This window comes from Peromyscus leucopus, chromosome 18 (genome assembly GCF_004664715.2).
Source record: "Peromyscus leucopus breed LL Stock chromosome 18, UCI_PerLeu_2.1, whole genome shotgun sequence".
NCBI classification, from domain to species: Eukaryota; Metazoa; Chordata; class Mammalia; order Rodentia; family Cricetidae; genus Peromyscus; species Peromyscus leucopus.
Genome location: NC_051078.1, coordinates 3,055,503 through 3,072,883, shown reverse-complemented (window position 1 = coordinate 3,072,883; position 17,381 = coordinate 3,055,503). Strand labels below are relative to the sequence as shown.

General features: G+C 44.2%; 1 protein-coding gene across 16 annotated transcripts in view; it reads left to right on the top strand.

Annotated features, from left to right (window-relative positions):
- The window catches only part of R3hdm2 (R3H domain containing 2), a 119,602-nt gene that overhangs the window by 52,258 nt on the left and 49,963 nt on the right, over window positions 1–17,381 (top strand). For 13 of the 16 annotated variants that reach the window (XM_028886244.2, XM_028886241.2, XM_028886243.2 and 10 more), the window contains one exon: window positions 14,643–14,842. In XM_028886244.2, the coding sequence (XP_028742077.1) occupies window positions 14,678–14,842 (165 nt within the window). In that variant the 5' untranslated portion in view covers window positions 14,643–14,677. Of the gene's footprint in view, window positions 1–1,179; window positions 1,262–1,585; window positions 2,045–2,182; window positions 2,208–14,642; window positions 14,843–17,381 lie in introns of those variants that run through there. The other 3 variants (XM_037196697.1, XM_037196698.1, XM_037196696.1) reach the window with 3 other exon arrangements.

The window sequence follows — 17,381 nt, the reverse complement described above, 5'->3', positions numbered from 1 at the left end:
ATTTGTTTGTTTGATTGTTTTGTTTCTTTTTTTTTCTCCCAAGATGGAGTCTTTGCTGGGTGTGGTGGAGCACGCCTTTGATCCCAACACTTGGGAAGCAGAGGCAGGGTGAGATCTGTGAGTTCCAGGCAGCCAAGGCTATATATATATTGCGGCCCTGTCTCAGCAGCAGCAGCAGTCTTTTTCTGTCGCCCAGGCTGTCCTTGAACTCAAAGCACACCTCCTGTCTCCCTCCCTGTGTTGGAATCACAGGTGTGAGCTCCCCTGCGGCTCACTGCGCATGCTCCATCCTTCCGCAGTTACCCTCTTTCCTCAGTCTCCTTTGAATTAATTCCTTTATTTTAATGTATTTATCCTTCTCTAATGTTTGTTCTTTCCATGTGACTCCTCCTTCCTCCCCCACCTGGTGCCGTCTTTATTTGCTCATTTATGGTTAGAGTTTTCCGCTTGGTCTTTGGGGACCGATATGGGAGGAGAAGCAGATAGCTACTCGGTGCCATGCTGCTTGTCTTCTGCCCCCAATGATAAATGATTTTACTAAATATAGCTCACTGGGAAGAAAATTCTCTCTGACTGGGTTTGGTCCTTGTTTTACATTTTTAAAGTTGAGCCTCATAGCTTTTAAGTAAAAAGCATTTCTTTGACCTCAATTATTTGCAGGTGAGAAAGAGGCAGGATAAATTTAAAGGTGAACTTTTTACATATCCCCAAATCATTATTCTTCACTAAAAAGTCTATTCTGGCAGCTGAACATATGCAGCCAAAGAGCTGCTGCTGTATCTTTAAAAGCTGTCCTCAGAGCAGTGTGGAGGCAGGCATGCCACTGAAGTACTTGAATGAAAGCAAGAAGAAGAGGTGGGGGGGGTGCTCGTGTGTGTGTGTGTGTGTGTGTGTGTGTGTGTGTGTGTGTGTGTGTGTCTGTCTGTCTGTCTGTCTGTCTGGGTGTACGTCTCGATCGGTCGGTCGGTCAGTCTGTGTCTGTCTGTCAGCAGAGCTCTGGGTGACATCCTTTAAAACAGCTGGGCTGTGGTCAGCTTCAGATCTGCTGTCAGCACTTGGCCTGCTGGAGAAGCGGCAACAAGGATCAGTAGCATTTCATTCAAGGGTGAAGGGGGGCGGCTGGGGACTGTGGGCGGGGGAAGAGGCACAGGTTTCCCAGAAGGAATTTCTTCCGGCAAAATTCCGGCAGAACAGATCCTTACAATGAGGTCTCCATTAATAATGTGAGCTTGCTGTTGGTGTAATTGCAGATCCATCTGGGGTGAGTGTTGGATAATCTTTCTTTAAATCAAAGTCCTTGGACTTCACAGGCTGGGAGGGAAGAGGTGACAAAAACTGGCATTTTTAAAATATCATTGTTGATTTAACTGTACAGTATACACTGTAGAAATTAAATTTTTCAAGGATTCTGGACATTTTCAGGGGCTATTTTTTTATCTTTAAAAGATTTTAAGTATTAGGTTTGCTAGAACTTCTACTGTATGCAGATTCTACCTCTTCCATAATTATTTTTAAGCAATGCTTCATTCAGATTTTGCTTATGAGAATCGCAGTGATTTCTTCTCCTCTCTTTGGTGATGCTGTTGACGCACATTGCAGGAAGCAGGGAATCCCCTATAAATATCTTCACTGTGTCATTGCCCAGGTCCCCATGCCCTGCTGGTGAATATGCCTCTGTGTCCTGTGTCTTTATGTAACCGTCCCCTGCTCTTCAAATGTGTTAAGAAGAAATATGTCGCCTTCTCCATATCTAGGGAGCTTTTGTGATTATAAACATCTGGGAGTAATTTGCTAAACCGTTTTTTCTACAAATGCTGTGTGATGTGTTGAGGTCGTTATGAGTTTCTCTGGTTTCACCACTTCTAATTTTGGATGACTTGTTTGTTTCTTACAATTGGCTTGTTTTTGTTTGCTGGCTTTGGTTTCTAAAGAGTGCAGAGATGGGATTCCCTCTACCTCCAGTGACGTATTATTTTGTTTGCAGTCTTTTTCTTCTGAGAGGGAGGGGACGGAGAGAAGGAGGAAGAAAAATCGATCTGAAGCGGTGCGTTCTCCCTTTATGACTTGATGGTGATAACTGGGACCACTGAATAGAGCTGAAGCTATAGTGGGATGTTTTAGTGATGGGCTACCATTGTGTCTGTTTCTTTTAAAACAGGCTTAGACCAAAGTCCGGATTGCTGAAGCAAGGTGCTTGAATTAACCCTGTGAGTGCTGATGCTGATGAATTTTACCTAATTGCTATTTGTAAATGTAGAAAGAAAAAGAGCTCATTGGGGGGAGGGATAAGAACCCAGAACCGTGAACATGAACTGAGTTTGGGAATTTGGGGTTATTTTCTCTATTATTTATACTGGTCCTGATCACTTTGTGTTTTCTAGAGCTCAAAATAGGGAGTTACATAAAAGTCCTTGCCACTGTAGTTCAGAGTAAAATTCAGTCTGAATCTGTATAGCTAAAGCAAAGCTAAGAAAGGACTTGCCAGGTATGAGCCCAGGTGTGAGAGCAACAGCCCTAGCTCATTGATTTTGGATTTTGTGTTTGGGCTTCCAGTTTCTTGTATGAACTCCATTTGGATACTGCTGATCTTTGAAGGGCTGCCGGCAGAGGTCAATTTGAAGAACTCGAGTAGACTCGAGCCTAGAAAAATCTAAGCGTTACCTTTCTGTAAAATATGTATATTTGGATAGCATATGTGGAGTTGTACCTTTAAGAACCTGCCTGTTTATTTTCTATCCTGATTTCTTTCTCTGTTCTGTACTGCCACTTACTCTGAATTCTTTGTAATAAGTGAAAAAATAATAGTTTCAGCTGTTCAGCTTAGATTGTACAGTTCCATTTTTTTCTGCAGTATCTCAGTAATTATATCCACATATGTTTCAAACTAACAATTTAACTTTATTTAGACAGAAGTGGGGTGAGGGGAGAAAAGGGTAAATCTAGAGTAAATGAAGAACCTCCTAAGAGAATAACCTATTTATTATAGATAGAGACAGGGCTGTGAGGGTGCTGAGCTCAGTCCCTATGCATCTTTGCATCTGGACGCTGCAGCAGATGTGTGGGTCGTTCCTCCTTAGCTTTTCAGGAAACCCCTGTGGTGGACAGCCCTCCTTAACCGTTGCTGGGAGACCGCTCTGACGTCACTGGAGCAGGTCCCGGGCTGCAGCTACAACAGGAATAGCCTGGGAGGGGACAGAACTGCTGTGAAATCAGATGATGACGGTCGCCGTCAGCGTGGTTTTCCTTTGATGTAGGGTGGGTGGACTGCACCCAGAGTTTTCTTAATGGTTCAGTCATTTCCAGGTAAAAAAAATTAGCAAAAGACCTTTTTATTTCAACTGAAAGTGGCTTCTTTTTAATCAAGTCTTTGTTTTCTAATACTCAAGGAAAAAGGGTATTAGAAAAATTCCCTTTTTATCTTTCGTTTTCTTTCACTCTCTCCTTTTGGGGGATTAGGGAAAGATCAGGGGCAGCTTTTGTATAAGGTTTTTAGCAATAACTTCATAATTGAAAGTGGGATATTTGTTATAAGGATATCCTGGCAACATTGACTGGTTTTGTATGATTTCACCTATTTAATTAAGACAGAGTCTCACACAGTGGGCCTGTCCTCAAACTCGCCATATAGCCAAGAATGACCTTGAGTTCTGATCCTCCTGCTTCTACCTCTCAGGTCCTGAGATTGCAGGCAGTGTACTGTATCTGGCTGTGTTGATAGGAGACTATTTCTGAACCCTAAGTTAATATACTTATTTTGTTAACCTTTCTTCTTCCTGGCTCCCCCTTTTTGTTAATAGTCTGTTATTAGCTTCTCTTTAAGAAAGGCATTCTTGCCGGGTGGTGGTGGCGCATGCCTTTAGTTACAGTACTCAGGAGGCAGAGGCAGCCTGGTCTACAGAGTGAGTTCCAGGACAGCCAGCGCTACACACAGAAACCCTGTATCCAAATGCGCCCCCCCCCCCGTTGTTTTTTTTTTTTATTACATTTTAAATTTTATGGGGGTAGAGAGATTGCACAGGGGTTAAGAGCACTGGCTGCCATTGCAGAGGACCCAGGTTCAATTCCCAGCACCCACATGGCAGCTCACACCTGTCTGTAACTCCAGTTCCAGGGATCAGACACCCTCTTCTGACCTCCAAGCGTACTAGGCACATATGTTCAGGCAACACACTCATACACATAAAATAAACCTTTTAAAAACTACTTTGGGATTATAATATAACTGTAACACAATTCTTCCTCCCCACTCCTCTTTCCGAACCTAATCTTTAAAAAGACGGTTTTATTGTGCTGAGTGTTTTGCCTGCTTGTGCGTTGGTGCATCTCATGCATGCCTAGTGCTCGATGAGGTCTGAGGAGGGTGTTTGATCGCCTGTAGTTGGGGTTACAGGCATTTGTGAGCTGTCTTGTGGGTGCTGGGCCTGGAACCCAGTTATGTGGGAGAGCAAGCAGTTTCTTAACCACTGAGCTTTTTCATAAATAAATATTTTTCCCCCTTCAAGACAGGGTTTCTGTGTGTAGCCCTGGCTGTCCTGGAACTCACTCTGTAGACCAGGCTGGCCTCCAACTGAGATCGGCCTGCCTCTGCCTTCTGAGTACTGGGACTAAAGGTGTGTGCCACCACCACCAGGTTCATAAATCTTAATTTTTAAGAATATTTTTGTGTACTTGTGTGTGCATGTGTGTGTGTTCACACCTGTGCCGTGGCACATGTGAGGTCAGGACAAGTTGTAGGAGTCAGTTCTCTCCTTCCTTCCACCATGTGGGTCCACGTGCCTTTTCTGATGGGACATCTTGCCAGCCCTCTTTTTTATTTACTGTTTTTTTCTTTGTGTGTGTTATGCGTAGTGTATGTGTGCCAGTGTGCAGACGCACACATATGCCTTGGAGCGAAAGGTCCAGATTGGCATGTCCTCCTGTTGCTGTCCACCTTTTTTTTTTTTTTAATTAATTAATTTATTTTTTTTGAGACAGGGTGTCTCTGTGTAGCTTTTGGTGTCTGTCCTGGATCTCACTCTGTAGCCCAGGCTGGCCTAGAACTCACAGAGATCCACCTGGCTCTGCCTCCCAAGTGCTGGGATTAAAGGCGTGCGCCACTGCCGCCCAGCTTATCCACTTTATTTTTAAGACAGGGTCTTCATTCCATTTTACTTTTCTGTTGCTGTGATAAATCTCTCTGACCTAAAAGCAGCATGGGAGGAAAGGGTTTATTTTATCTTAGCGTTTACATTCCATCTTCAAGGAAAGCCAAAGTGGAACACAAGGTAGGAGGAGCTTGAAACAGATCCATGGGGAATGCTGAGTACAGGCTCACGCACAAGCTAGCTCCTGGGCTTATTTGTGGGTAGCCCGGGACCACCTGCCTACAATGCTGTGGGATGTCTTTCTGTAAGCTGTGAATGTGTGTTGCTCTGACTGGTTGATAAATAAAGCCGTTTGGCCTATGGCAGGGCAGGAAGAGCCAGGTGGGAAAATCCAAGGGAGACGCCATCCTGCCATCCAGGGAGCGGCATGGAGTGGCACACAGGTGAAGCCACGGAACACGTGGAGACATGTAGATGAGTAGAAGTGGGCTGAGCTTAGATCTCAGAGCTAGCTAGCAGAGATGGTGCTCCCTGCCCCTCCTCCGTGGCCTGGGCCCTCCGACATCAGTCTACAGTCAAGACAACTTTTCACTGGCCAAGCTGGTCTGGGCGAACCCCCAGTGGAAACCCCTCAACTCTGGGCTTGTCAAGTGGGGGCTGATGCTAACCAGGACAGTCTCTCGCCCACCCTGGAACCCACTGCTTGACTAGACTGGCTGACCAGTGAGCCCATGGGACCCTCCTGTCCCTCCTGTCTCTACTTCCCAGTGCTAGCATGGTAGGCACCAGCTCTTCACAGGGGTGCTCAGGATCCAGACTCAGGTCCTCATGCTTCACTGGCTGAACCATCACCTCCCCCAATTCCTACACTTTCAAGACGGAATTAGCATTAACCATTATAATTCATATTTAGAAATTCAATAGGATTATGCCATTTGTGTTTTCATATTACTTAGAAACTTATTTATTTCTCTCTCTGTGTGTCTATATTCATGTGATGTGTGCATGCCTTGAAGTATGGTTATGTGTGTGTGCATGTGTGTGTCTACATTCATGTGTGCATGCCATGAAGTGTGTGTGTATGTCTGCATTTCATGTGTGCATGCCATGAAGTGTGTGTGTATGTCTGCATTTCATGTGTGCATGCCATGAAGTGTGTGTGTATGTCTGCATTTCATGTGTGCAAATGCCATGAAGCATGTGTGGAAGTCTGGACTACTCTTGAGGAGTTGGTTTCCTTCTCCCACTTTGTGGGAGGCAATCTCTCTGACTCTGCTGAACTGTATTGTAGGCAGCTGGCCCACAGCTTCTTGGGAGTTCTCCTGTGTGTCTCCCATTTGCCCTAGAGTACTGGGGTTACAGATGTGAGCCACCACATGTGGCTTTTTATGATTTCTGGCGATTGGATTTAGATGATGGGGTTTGCATGGCGAGCACTTTCATCTGAGTCGTCTCGACAGCCTTCCTCCTTTGGGGTGGTGTGAGGATTAAACCTAGTGCCTTAGGGGTGCTGTGTGAGCTGCATTCCAACCCCTCACATACAAAATAGTGAGTTTCTAAAGAATGTAAGTAGGCTATAAACATTTCATGTGACATGCATTGACAGGGCTGGTCCTCTTAAGTATCGTGGCCAGGTTCTGAGGCACACACCTTTACTTCCAGCACTCCAGAGGCAGAAGCAGCATCTTTTTCTTGTTTCTTTGTTTTGTTTGTTGTTTGTTTTTGTTTTGTTTTTCAAGACAGGTTTTCTCTGTGTAGCTCTGACTGTCTTGGAACTTACTATGTAGACATGACATGGCTGGTCTCAGACTTGGAGATACACCTGCCTCTGCCTCCCAATTGCTGGGAGTAAAGGTGTGTGCCTTTTAATTCGATCTCAAAGATCAAATTGTGAACATGCACTCTGAAAAGATTAGTAGCTCTTTTTCTTTCTTGACCGTCATTCATCTCTTGGTTGATTTGGATTTGTTGTATTGGTTTTCATAGAGAACCGTACCACATGGTCCTCACATTCACTATGTAGCCCACCCCAGCCTCAAATTCCAGATCTTTTATCTCAGCCTCCTAAGGCCTGAGATCAGGTATGTACCACCATGACTGCTTTGTTTTTTTTTGCTTTCTTTATGTTTTTGTTGTTTTATGTTTTGTTCTCAAGGTTTCCGTATGTAGCCCAGGCTGATCTCAAACTCATGGCATCCTCCTGCTTTAGCCTCCAGAGTGTTGGGATTACAGGCACATGCTACCACGCCCAGCTTTTATTTGCTTCCTACCATTGTTCTGATTTATCTTCAGATCTTTTGTGTTGTGGGGGTCTTTGAGAGTAGGAGAGCCTCTTGGCTCAGGTGGGATTAATTCTAGAGAACTAGGGGCGTGGGAACTCAGCAGCCACCTGAGTTGTTCTGAGTGGCCCCAGGTTCTTGTCTTAGGACGGTGAAGAATGACAAGCCAGGACAGCAGAAGAGCCAGCAGCAGAGTTTGATTGATAGAGAAGCAGTTCCTTCAGTCTGGCCTCCTGCCTGGGTCCTTTTATACCTGGTACTCGAGCCCGATTGGCTTAAGCCTGTAGGTGAACTAGCCACTGTGCTGAGAGCCTTGTGTTAGACTGAATTGAGGGTGTGGAGGAGTGTGGTTGAGAAGGAGAGGGTGTAGGAGAATTCATGCTCAGGGAGACCCGGCCAGCCAGAGAAAATCCATCCTGCTAAGAAGTTTGGAGGAGAACTGGTGGTCAGCTGATATCAGAGTAGGCACTGCTGGTCTTGTTATATTGATATGCCAGAGCCTTTTTTAAATCCACACCTTGTGCCTAGGTGTTGGCACACACTTAAATCCCAGCACTTAGGCTGAAACAGGCAGCAGGTCTGTGTAAATTTGAGGCCAGTCTGGTCTACAGTAGTGAGCCCCAGGCTGGCCAGTTCTATATAGTGAGACCCTGTCTCAAAAGAAGAAGGCAAAACCAAATCAAGACAGTTCACAGCTTCTGATGTAAATTTATAGAGAATGAACTTTATTATACAGACTCTTTGCTCTTAAGGCTCAATCTAATATTTACATGCAGTAGGGCTTCTGAGCTAAATTGACAGCTAAATTTACCTCCAAAGTCTCTATGGCTAATTCTGGTCAGCTAGTTGTTGACCCCACCCTCTGATTCAAGGTTACCTTTATTAACAGTCTCAGAGTGTCATAGTAGGATCAGATATCCCGCATCGATAGTGTCTCAGTATAACAACATTGGTGTACTTAGCATTATTGGAGTCTGTGCTGAGAAACTTGTAAAGCAGGGACTGGAGAGAGGCTGCTGCCCTCACAGAGCAGCCATGTCTGTCAGCTCACGGACACTCGCAACTCTGGTTCCAGGGGATCAGGTGACCTCTCCTGGCCTCTGAGAGCACCTGCACTCAGGAGTACATATATACCCACCCCACACACACACAATTAAAACTAAAATAAATGTGTTGTTGTTGTTGTTTCATGACAGGGTTTCTCTGTTTCCTGGCTGTCCTGGATCTCACTTTGTAGACCAGGATGGCCTCCAACTCACAGAGAACCGCCTGCCTCTGCCTCTTGAGTGCTGGGATTAAAGATGTACACCATCACTGCACAGCTCCAGCTAATTTTAACCCTGACTAGATTCTGTCTAGTTCTCAACATTCTCTTGAACCAAAAGGCAAAAAGGGTAGAGCCCAAAGTTGCTGATGCTCTGAGATATTTTTATCAATTTTTGGTTTACAGCATCCTGGAAAAGGAGTACCTTATGTAACATGGCAGGTGATTGGTAGAATACAACTGTGTCCCAGTAAGGTAGATTTTTTTGATTGGTTCGGTTTTCTTTTTGTTTGTTTGGTTTTTTTGTTTTTGTTTTTCCCTTCAGGGATGTTTGCAGGTAAAGGAGAAGGAATGGGGTCATATGGAATTTGAAGAGCAAATATATTATTTTGGCTTTGGTTTTTTTCCCCTAAGAGTAGTGGAGGGTGGTGTAGAAGGGTATTCAGAGACAATGATAGATGTAATAGAATACTAAGGACTGTAAGAACTGTGTTTGAAAATATGAACTGTAAAGGCTTGAGATACGTCAGATTCCATACCTGTTAAGACATTTCAAAAAAGGAGAAACTTTACAAAAGATTAGGTTAAACCTTTAGCTTTGGTGTTGTGATTGAAGCCGAGATCTCATCCCAGAATGAGAACCAACTGTTCACTTAGACTAACTATCCTCACCTCAGTTTTCCACATTCAGATTCTCAGAATTCTCTTCAGAAATTGAGCAGAGGAAAAATCAGTGTAAGTTACTCCCATAGATTGACTACTCCTGTACCAAACTGAAAATTTAAGACGCTAGAATGGCAGTGGTTTTTTTTTTTTTTTTAAGTTAAAAGGGAAGTTTATTTTGTGGGGTAACTTACAAATGAAGGGATAGGTTGCAGGGTCTGGGAAAGGTATAGTGCAGTCTGGCGGTGTTCTCTGGAGAACTCTGCTCTGTCTACCTCCAGCATCCTGGGTCCAGAAACCAAGAGAGCTGGTGTTGGAACTTCCAGATCAAAGCTGGAATGGCTACTCACTACAGCCCCCTATTTGCGGATCAAGAGTACTGATTCTCATGCCTTGGAGGCATTGTGTGTGGGAAGATGAAGTTAGAATGACTTATTGTCTATCTACTTCTGTGTGTTTGAAGAGCACAGAATGGCAGTGTTTCTTACACGTTGGCTTGGACCATTCTCTCATAGCGTCTGCAGCAATGTCTGTGGAAACTATTTGTATGTAAGATGGAGGGGGAGCTCACTTTGTAGCTCTTAGTGATACAGACTTGCCATGGAGTCCTGAATCCGATTGGCTGACCTAGGGGCCAGTGAACAGATAGAACTTGAAGCACACCATCATTTTACCTTGCAGAATTCCTTGCTTTGGTGATTTATTACATTAATACTGACAGAATGAAGAGCTGAAATGAGACATTTCAAGAGTGACAAGAGGTGCTTTTCCCAAAAATCGTTACATCTAAATACCATGCTCCATTTTCAGTGTGGTCTGATGGGGAGAGGACGCCCTGCCGCCACCTGGGCTTGTGACAAGTTGTTTGTTTGTTTGGTTTTGGTTTTTGGTTTTTGGAGACAGGGTTTCTCTGTGTAGCTCTGGCTGTCCTGGATCTCGCTCTGTAGACCAGGCTGGCCTCGAACTTACAGAGATCTGCCTGTCTCTGCCTCCCAGTGCTGGGATTAAAGGTGTGGACCACCATTGCCCAGTTAGTTACTATAATTTTTAAATTTGATTTTATTTATAGTATGGGAGGGTTGGTGTGTACCACATCGCACACGTGGAAGTCAGAAGTCAACCTTTGGGAGTCAAGTTTCTCCTTCTACCGTGTGGGTCCTGGAGATTGAACCTCACCTTTATTTCAAGTCAGGGGCTCATGTATCCCAGATTGGCCTCAAATACCTAAATAATTTAGGCTGGACTTGAATGTCTAATCCTTCTGTACCATCTCCCAAACTGGGATTAAAGGTGTACACCCTCAGAAGCTGGAAAGATGCTTCAGTAGTTAAGAGCACGTGTTGCTCTTTCAGAGGTCCCAGGTTTGACATCCAGCACCCACATGGCATCTTAGAGCCTCCATAACTCCGGTTCCAAGGGATCCACAGCCTCTTCTGGTCTCTGTAGGCATCAGGCACACACATGGTGCACAGACATACATGCAGGTAAAATACTCACCCATATGCATAAAATAAACACACGAAACGGAAGTCATTTAGCTCACACAGTTTTTAGAAGCAAGTTTTGAATGGGAGTGTCATTAATCCCTTGAGTGAGAACTGTAGAAAAACATCCCTCTCTTAGTTTGGGAAAACACTGTGATATTAGAATAAGTGCAAAAGTTAGTTTGCAGCCAATTTATTTTAATTCCATGAGCTAGTGTTTCTCTCTCTAGCACAGGCTAGCTTAGAGCTCACATACACAACCATCTTGAGTTAAATTCTATTTACAGTTTTAATACTTAATTCAATTACTTTAATTCATTTATTCACTCTTGTGGTTTTTTTTGTTTGTTTGTTTGTTTGTTTTTGTTTTTCCGAGACAGGGTTTCTCTGTGAAACAGTCCTGGCTGTCCTGGAATTCACTCTGTAGACCAGGCTACCCTCAGACTCACAGAGATCCGCCTGTCTCTGCCTCCGGAGTGCTGGGATAAAGGTGTGCGCCACCACCGCCCGGCACTTGTGCTTGTTTTTGTAGCTGGCATAGAAAGCTAAACTAGGGTCCACAGGAGCAAGTTAGGGAGGTCTTCTCGGAAGGAGTGGTCTGTAGTTGAAGGTAAAACCCTGACTTTGTGGGGGGAGTGAGCCTACTCCGAGCCCTGTCTGCTGAGCGTCACTAGTGCTTGAGGAAATCGATACTTGGCTTCCTTTACAGGACAGGGTAACACATAAACTCACGAGGGCCAGCAGGGTGGTTCAGCAGGCTCTGTAGGAAAAGGCACTTTCTGCCCGGCACGACAATGACGGCCTGCGTTCCAGCAGTGAACTCCACATGGTGAAAGGAGAGAACCGACTCCTACAAGTTATCCTCCGACCTCCACCCACCCGCTGTGGAGCACACGCACACACACACACACACACACAAAGCTAATCATGTATAAACATGACATGATAGAAACAGATAAAATCTCATATACAGCCAATGATAAAAAAAAAAAAAAAAAAAAAAACCACCTTGTTGGACTGGAGAGATGGCTCAGAGGTTAAGAGCACTGGCTGCTCTTCCAGAGGTCCTGAGTTCAATTCCCAGCACCCACATGGTGGCTCACAACCATCTGTAATGAGATCTGGCACCCTCTTCTGTATACATAATAAATAAATAAACAAATAAGTCTTTTTTTTTTAAAAGCACCTTGTGGGTTATAACTCTTTCCATAGAAGCCTGTAACACTACATCAATTAATCAGTATATATAGAACAGTATTTTATTTCTCCCATCTTGATGGCATTGGGTACATTCAAGGTGGTGTGACCGTATACAGTCCCTTCCTCCCCTCCTCCCCCAGCCTCCCAGGTAGTACCCAACTGTCAACCATTTCTTTCTTTTTTGAGACAGGGTCTCTCTGTGTATTCCTGACGGTTCTGGAACTAGCTCTGTAGACCAGGCTGGTCTCTGCCTCCCAAGTGCTGGGATTATAGGTGTGTAGCACTATGTTCAGCATGAGAGAGACTGTCCTGTCTCTAACAGCTGCTCAGGAGCTACTCCCAGGCAAGCAGCGTTAATCTTTCAGGCCGTTCAGCTTGTATTGGATGAGGCTGCTGTGCTGCTCGGAGCCTTTGGGGCTGACCCTTTAAATTGATTTGAAGGAAGGATACAAAAATGTCTGACTGACAACCTTCTGGAAGCATTGCTAACCATTTGGTTTTTTAGCTCAGATTGTAAAACCATACTAGGAATAAATGTGATTGGTTTAAGGGGAAAAAAGAAAAGTATTCAGTATTGAAGTATACTCAGTAATCCCTGTAAGAAGTAGCATTTTTGAACATTCTTGGAGCTGAGTGAGTTTGACCTCACAGCTAAAGATGTGGATCTGTCAGTAGAGAATCATCTTAGATAGCTTTGGGAATCTGTAGAAATCCGATATTCCCAGGCGATGACAGTAAGTTACAATAAGAAGCTACCCTAGTCACATATAATCTGTGTCATTGGCGGGAGGCGGGAGATTGTCTGAACCCAATAGTGAATAGCAAAGCTGAGATTTTCTCCTACTCCAGGAAGTAGAAAGTTCTTCTCAGCCAGGTGGCGGTGGGTGGTGCACGCCTTTAATCCCAGCACTCAGGAGGCAGAGTCAGGCGGATCTTTGTGAGTTCGAGGCCAGCCTGGTCTACAGAGTGAGATCCAGGAAAGGCATAAAGCTGCGCGGAGAAACCCTGTCTCGAAAAACCAAAAGAAAAAGAAAAAGACAAAGAAAGAAAGTTCTTCTCTTCTTGTGTACTTTCAACTGCTTACAAGAAAGAATGTAAGATGCTGTACCGTTGTATAATCTAGCTGCTTGTTGATAGTATGTAGCTTGAAGCTGATAATCATTTTTGTGGTTTATAGTAGCTATGGGAGTTCTCCCTTTTGTTAAAGAATGGTGTTTCTCGTGATGAATAGAGCTTTATGATACATTTTTCTTCTCTCTAGAAAGAATCTAGTGATTTAAATAATATAGCTGAAAATAGGAGGGGCGGGTTTCTGTAGGTAAGGGCACATAAAGAAAATAGGAGGGGCGGTTTTCTGTAGGTAACAGAAGTTGAGAAAGAGGGGGAAGACACTGGTTCACTCCAGGAGACACAGGTAAGGATCAAGTGTGCTGTGCTCACGGTCCTTTAACGTGACATAGGACAGAGAGGTGACAGCACATAAGGAAAAGAGGAGGGCGGGTTTCTGTAGGTAACAGCACATAAAGTGCCAAGAGTACTCAGAACTCCTCCTAAGTAAACGTCTTTAGAACGGAACTCGGGTAAATCTCAAAATAATTATGCTGAGGAAAATTGCCTAGATGATGTGATTTCATTTCTATGAAATTCTAGAAAATGCATGAGGCTATTGATGTTGCTCAGTGATGGAATATGTGCTTAACACTAGTGAGGTTTGGGTTTGGTCCACAGTACCCCATCACCAGTATCTAGAAAATACAGATGGATTTGAAGTGATGGAAGGCAAACCAGACCTGGCTAGGGGTGGTGGAGGGAGAGCTATGAAGGGATGTGAAGAGTAATAAATGTGCTCACTGGCTCAGTTGTAGTGACGGCTTCACAAGGACGTTGATATTACAAGTCATCAAATGATACATTTCAAATTACATAGGTAGCCAGGCATGATAGCGCATACTTGTAACCAGAACTACATAGAAGACCCTATCTCTAAATACCAAATGTAATTAGTTAGATATGTAGTATATTACATATCAGTTTTACTACAATAAAGTTTAAAAAGAAAAGAAAGCCGGGTGTGGTTAGTGCATGCTTTTAAACCCAGCATTCAGAGGCAGTGGCAGGTGGATCTCTGTGAGTTTGAGATTAGCCTGGTCTCCAGAGTGAGTTACAGGACAGCCAGGGCCAAAGAGAAACCCTGTCTCCAAAAAACAAGATAGATAGATAGATAGATGGATAGATAGATAGATAGATAGATAGATAGATAGATAGCCAAAGATAGATAGATAGATAGATAGATAGATAGATAGATAGATAGATAGATAGCCAAAGAGAAACCCTGTCTCAAAAAAAACAAGATAGATAGATAGATAGATAGATAGATAGATAGATAGATAGATAGATAAAATTATTTGGATGATAAATAAATAAATGAATGAATAAATAAATGAACGAAAGAAAGAAATAAATTCAAGGGTGGTACTTACCAGAGGGCTTTTTCTAGGTTGTAGGTAAACTGCTGACTGTGTGTGTGTGTGTGTGTGTGTGTGTGTGTGTGTGAGAGAGAGAGAGAGAGAGAGAGAGAGAGAGAAGCTGTACCTCTGCTGACAGTGTGTCTCTGTGTGTGTATGTGTGAAGCTGTATCTCTCATTTGTTGCCTTTGGTGTTTCTTCAGGAACCCATAGGAGCTGCTGTATTTCACTGTAGAACATGTCTAACAGTAACACTACTCAGGAGACTCTGGAAATAATGAAAGAATCAGAAAAAAAACTGGTGGAAGAATCTGTAAACAAAAACAAATTTATATCTAAAACTCCAAGTAAGGAAGAAGTTGAGAAAGAGGGGGAAGACACTGGTTCACGCCAGGAGACACAGGTAAGGATCAAGTGTGTTGTGCTCACGGTCCTTTAACGTGACGGTTTCTCACATGGGCCCTCCTCAGCTTGAGCCCTCCAGGAACTGAACCCAGAGCCAGGCACAGTCACGCACTTTGGTGTCCTCATCTGCTTTCTGTTGTGGTGACGCTGGGCAGAAGCAGTGGGAAGACAAGGGTTTATTCCAGCGTACAGGTACAGTTTATTGTCGAGGGAGGCAGAGCAAGAGCTCAAGCAGAATCCTTGCAGTGTGGAAGAAGGCTGCTTCCTGGGCCCTCTCAGCTGTCACTCTTACGTACCCAGGCCTCCTAGCCTAGGGATGGCGGCACCGTCTCCAGTGGGCTGAGCCCGCCTGCATCATTTAGCACACCTTTAATCCCAGCCTTCATTCACAGGCAGAGGCAGGGTGGCTCTTTTGAGTTTGAGGCCAGTATGCTCTACATAGAGAGTTTTAGGACAGCCAGGGTGAAATCCTGTCTTAAAAAAACAAAGACAAAACAAACAAAAACAAAAAAGAAAAAGAAGAAGAAGAAGAAAAGAAAAAGCCTCACAGACATGGCCACAGGTCAGTCTGATTAAGGTCTGATTCATTGATGTACCTCCCCCCGTGACTCTAGGTCCAGGTCAGGTTGACAGCTGGTGCCCACTGTGACAGCTCAACAGGCCCTTAGGAAGCGAGTTCAGGGCCAGGATACCTGAAACCCTGCCTCTCAGAAAGGAAAGAAAAACCACCGCGTATAGTCACAGAGTCCATGATACAGTCAAAAGAATACAACGAAATCCTGAATCTGTTTGGACCTGAGTTCACTGGCTCTTACTCTATTTGCTGCATTTTCCTCTAATTCTAGTCTGTATCTTTATTGTACAAGAGGAAGCTCCACAGCTTTCCTGAGTCATATCGTTGATACTCATCTTAATATAATTTAGATTGCTTCCTTGCACACAAAAAAGGAATAGATTCCAAAATGACTTAAGAACGAGTAACATTACCAACCATAAACTTTATATATGGGTACAAAAATGTGAAATGGTCAGAACAGCATCCTCTTACTTCAGGACAGACTTCAGAGTGTTTTGAACAAAAGCCGTCTGTTTCTGAGCCGTGTCAGGCAAACCCATTCTTCTCTTCTTCTAGGATCCACAGGGAAACCTCCTCTAATCCGTGCTCTGTGCTTACAACCAAGTAGCAGGGGTTAGTTTGGCTCCCTGCTGTAGACAGCAGAGCACATGTTGGCAGCAGCACAGCTGCCTTGGTGCAAGTGGAGAGCATTTTCCTGCCCTTTGGTGCTGTCTGAAGCCTGGCTGAGCTCTGTGCTAGGAACCTGGAGGGAAGAAGGGGACACGTATGGACGGGGATGTGGGAGAGGGTTTAAGCTGGCAGAGCCCGTGGTCCTCCAGCTCCTCCTTTATCAACATGGCATCGTCCTCTATTTCAGTGCTTCTCAACCTTCCTAACGCCGAGACCCTTTAGTACAGTTCCTCATGTGATGATCCCAACCACAAAGTGATTTCGTTGCTGCTTCATAACTGTAATTTTGCTACTGGTAGGAATAGTAATGTAAATCTCTGATATGCAGGAGATCTGATATGTGTCCCCCACAGGGGTTGTGACCCACAGGTTGAGAACCACTGCTACCCCAAGGGGAGGGGCCCTTTGCCTCTCTGGCGGCATCTCCAAGCAGTGAGAAGAGATACAGGTGTTTTCTCCACCAGTTAATTAATTACTCTGAAGCTCAGATTTGCAACTGAAAAGCAAGCCCCCCACTGAGATACACAATGCACTGTCCTAGGCCAGACCATGGGGTAGCTGCAGTCCACGAAGCACCAGGGACAGCCTGCTCTTGCTTTTTTGATTTATTTGCTTATTTATTTTTAGTGTTGGGTTTTTGTTTGTTTGGTTTTGTTTTTTGGACAGGGTTTCTCTGTATAGCCCTGGCTGTCCTGAAACTCACTCTGTAGACCTGTCTGGCCTCAAACATAGAGAGATCCATCTGCCTCTGCCTCCTGAGTACTGAAATTAAAGGCGTGTGCCTGTTTTTAGTGCTTTTGAGACAGGATTTCGTGTTGTTTGAGCTGACCCTCTGACTTGATATGTACTGAAGGCTAAGCTTGAAGTTCACCTCCCAGAGTGCTAGGGTTACAGCTGTGTGCTGCTACCATGCCCAGACCATCTTGATACCCAGATAGGTGTCTGGATAGACAGACGTGGGTACAGCTAGGTGTGTGAGTGTTTTGTCTGTGTGTGTGCCTGTGTACCATGTTGTGTGTGCAGTATCTTGAAAGGCCAAAAGAGAATGGTGGGTCCTGTTGGACTGGAGTTAAACATAGTTGTTAGCCTCCATGTGCATGCTGGAAACTTGAGTCTTGGTCCTCTATGAGAGTAGCAAGTACTCTTTTTTTTTTTTTTAAACAGTTTATAAAACTCCTAAAGTTTAATTTTCTTTGCCAGACATGCCAATGTTAAACTGACAGCTATAAATTAAAGCTATATAGACATAGGTATTAAGTAATATAGAACAAGTTAAGAATACTACATTTAC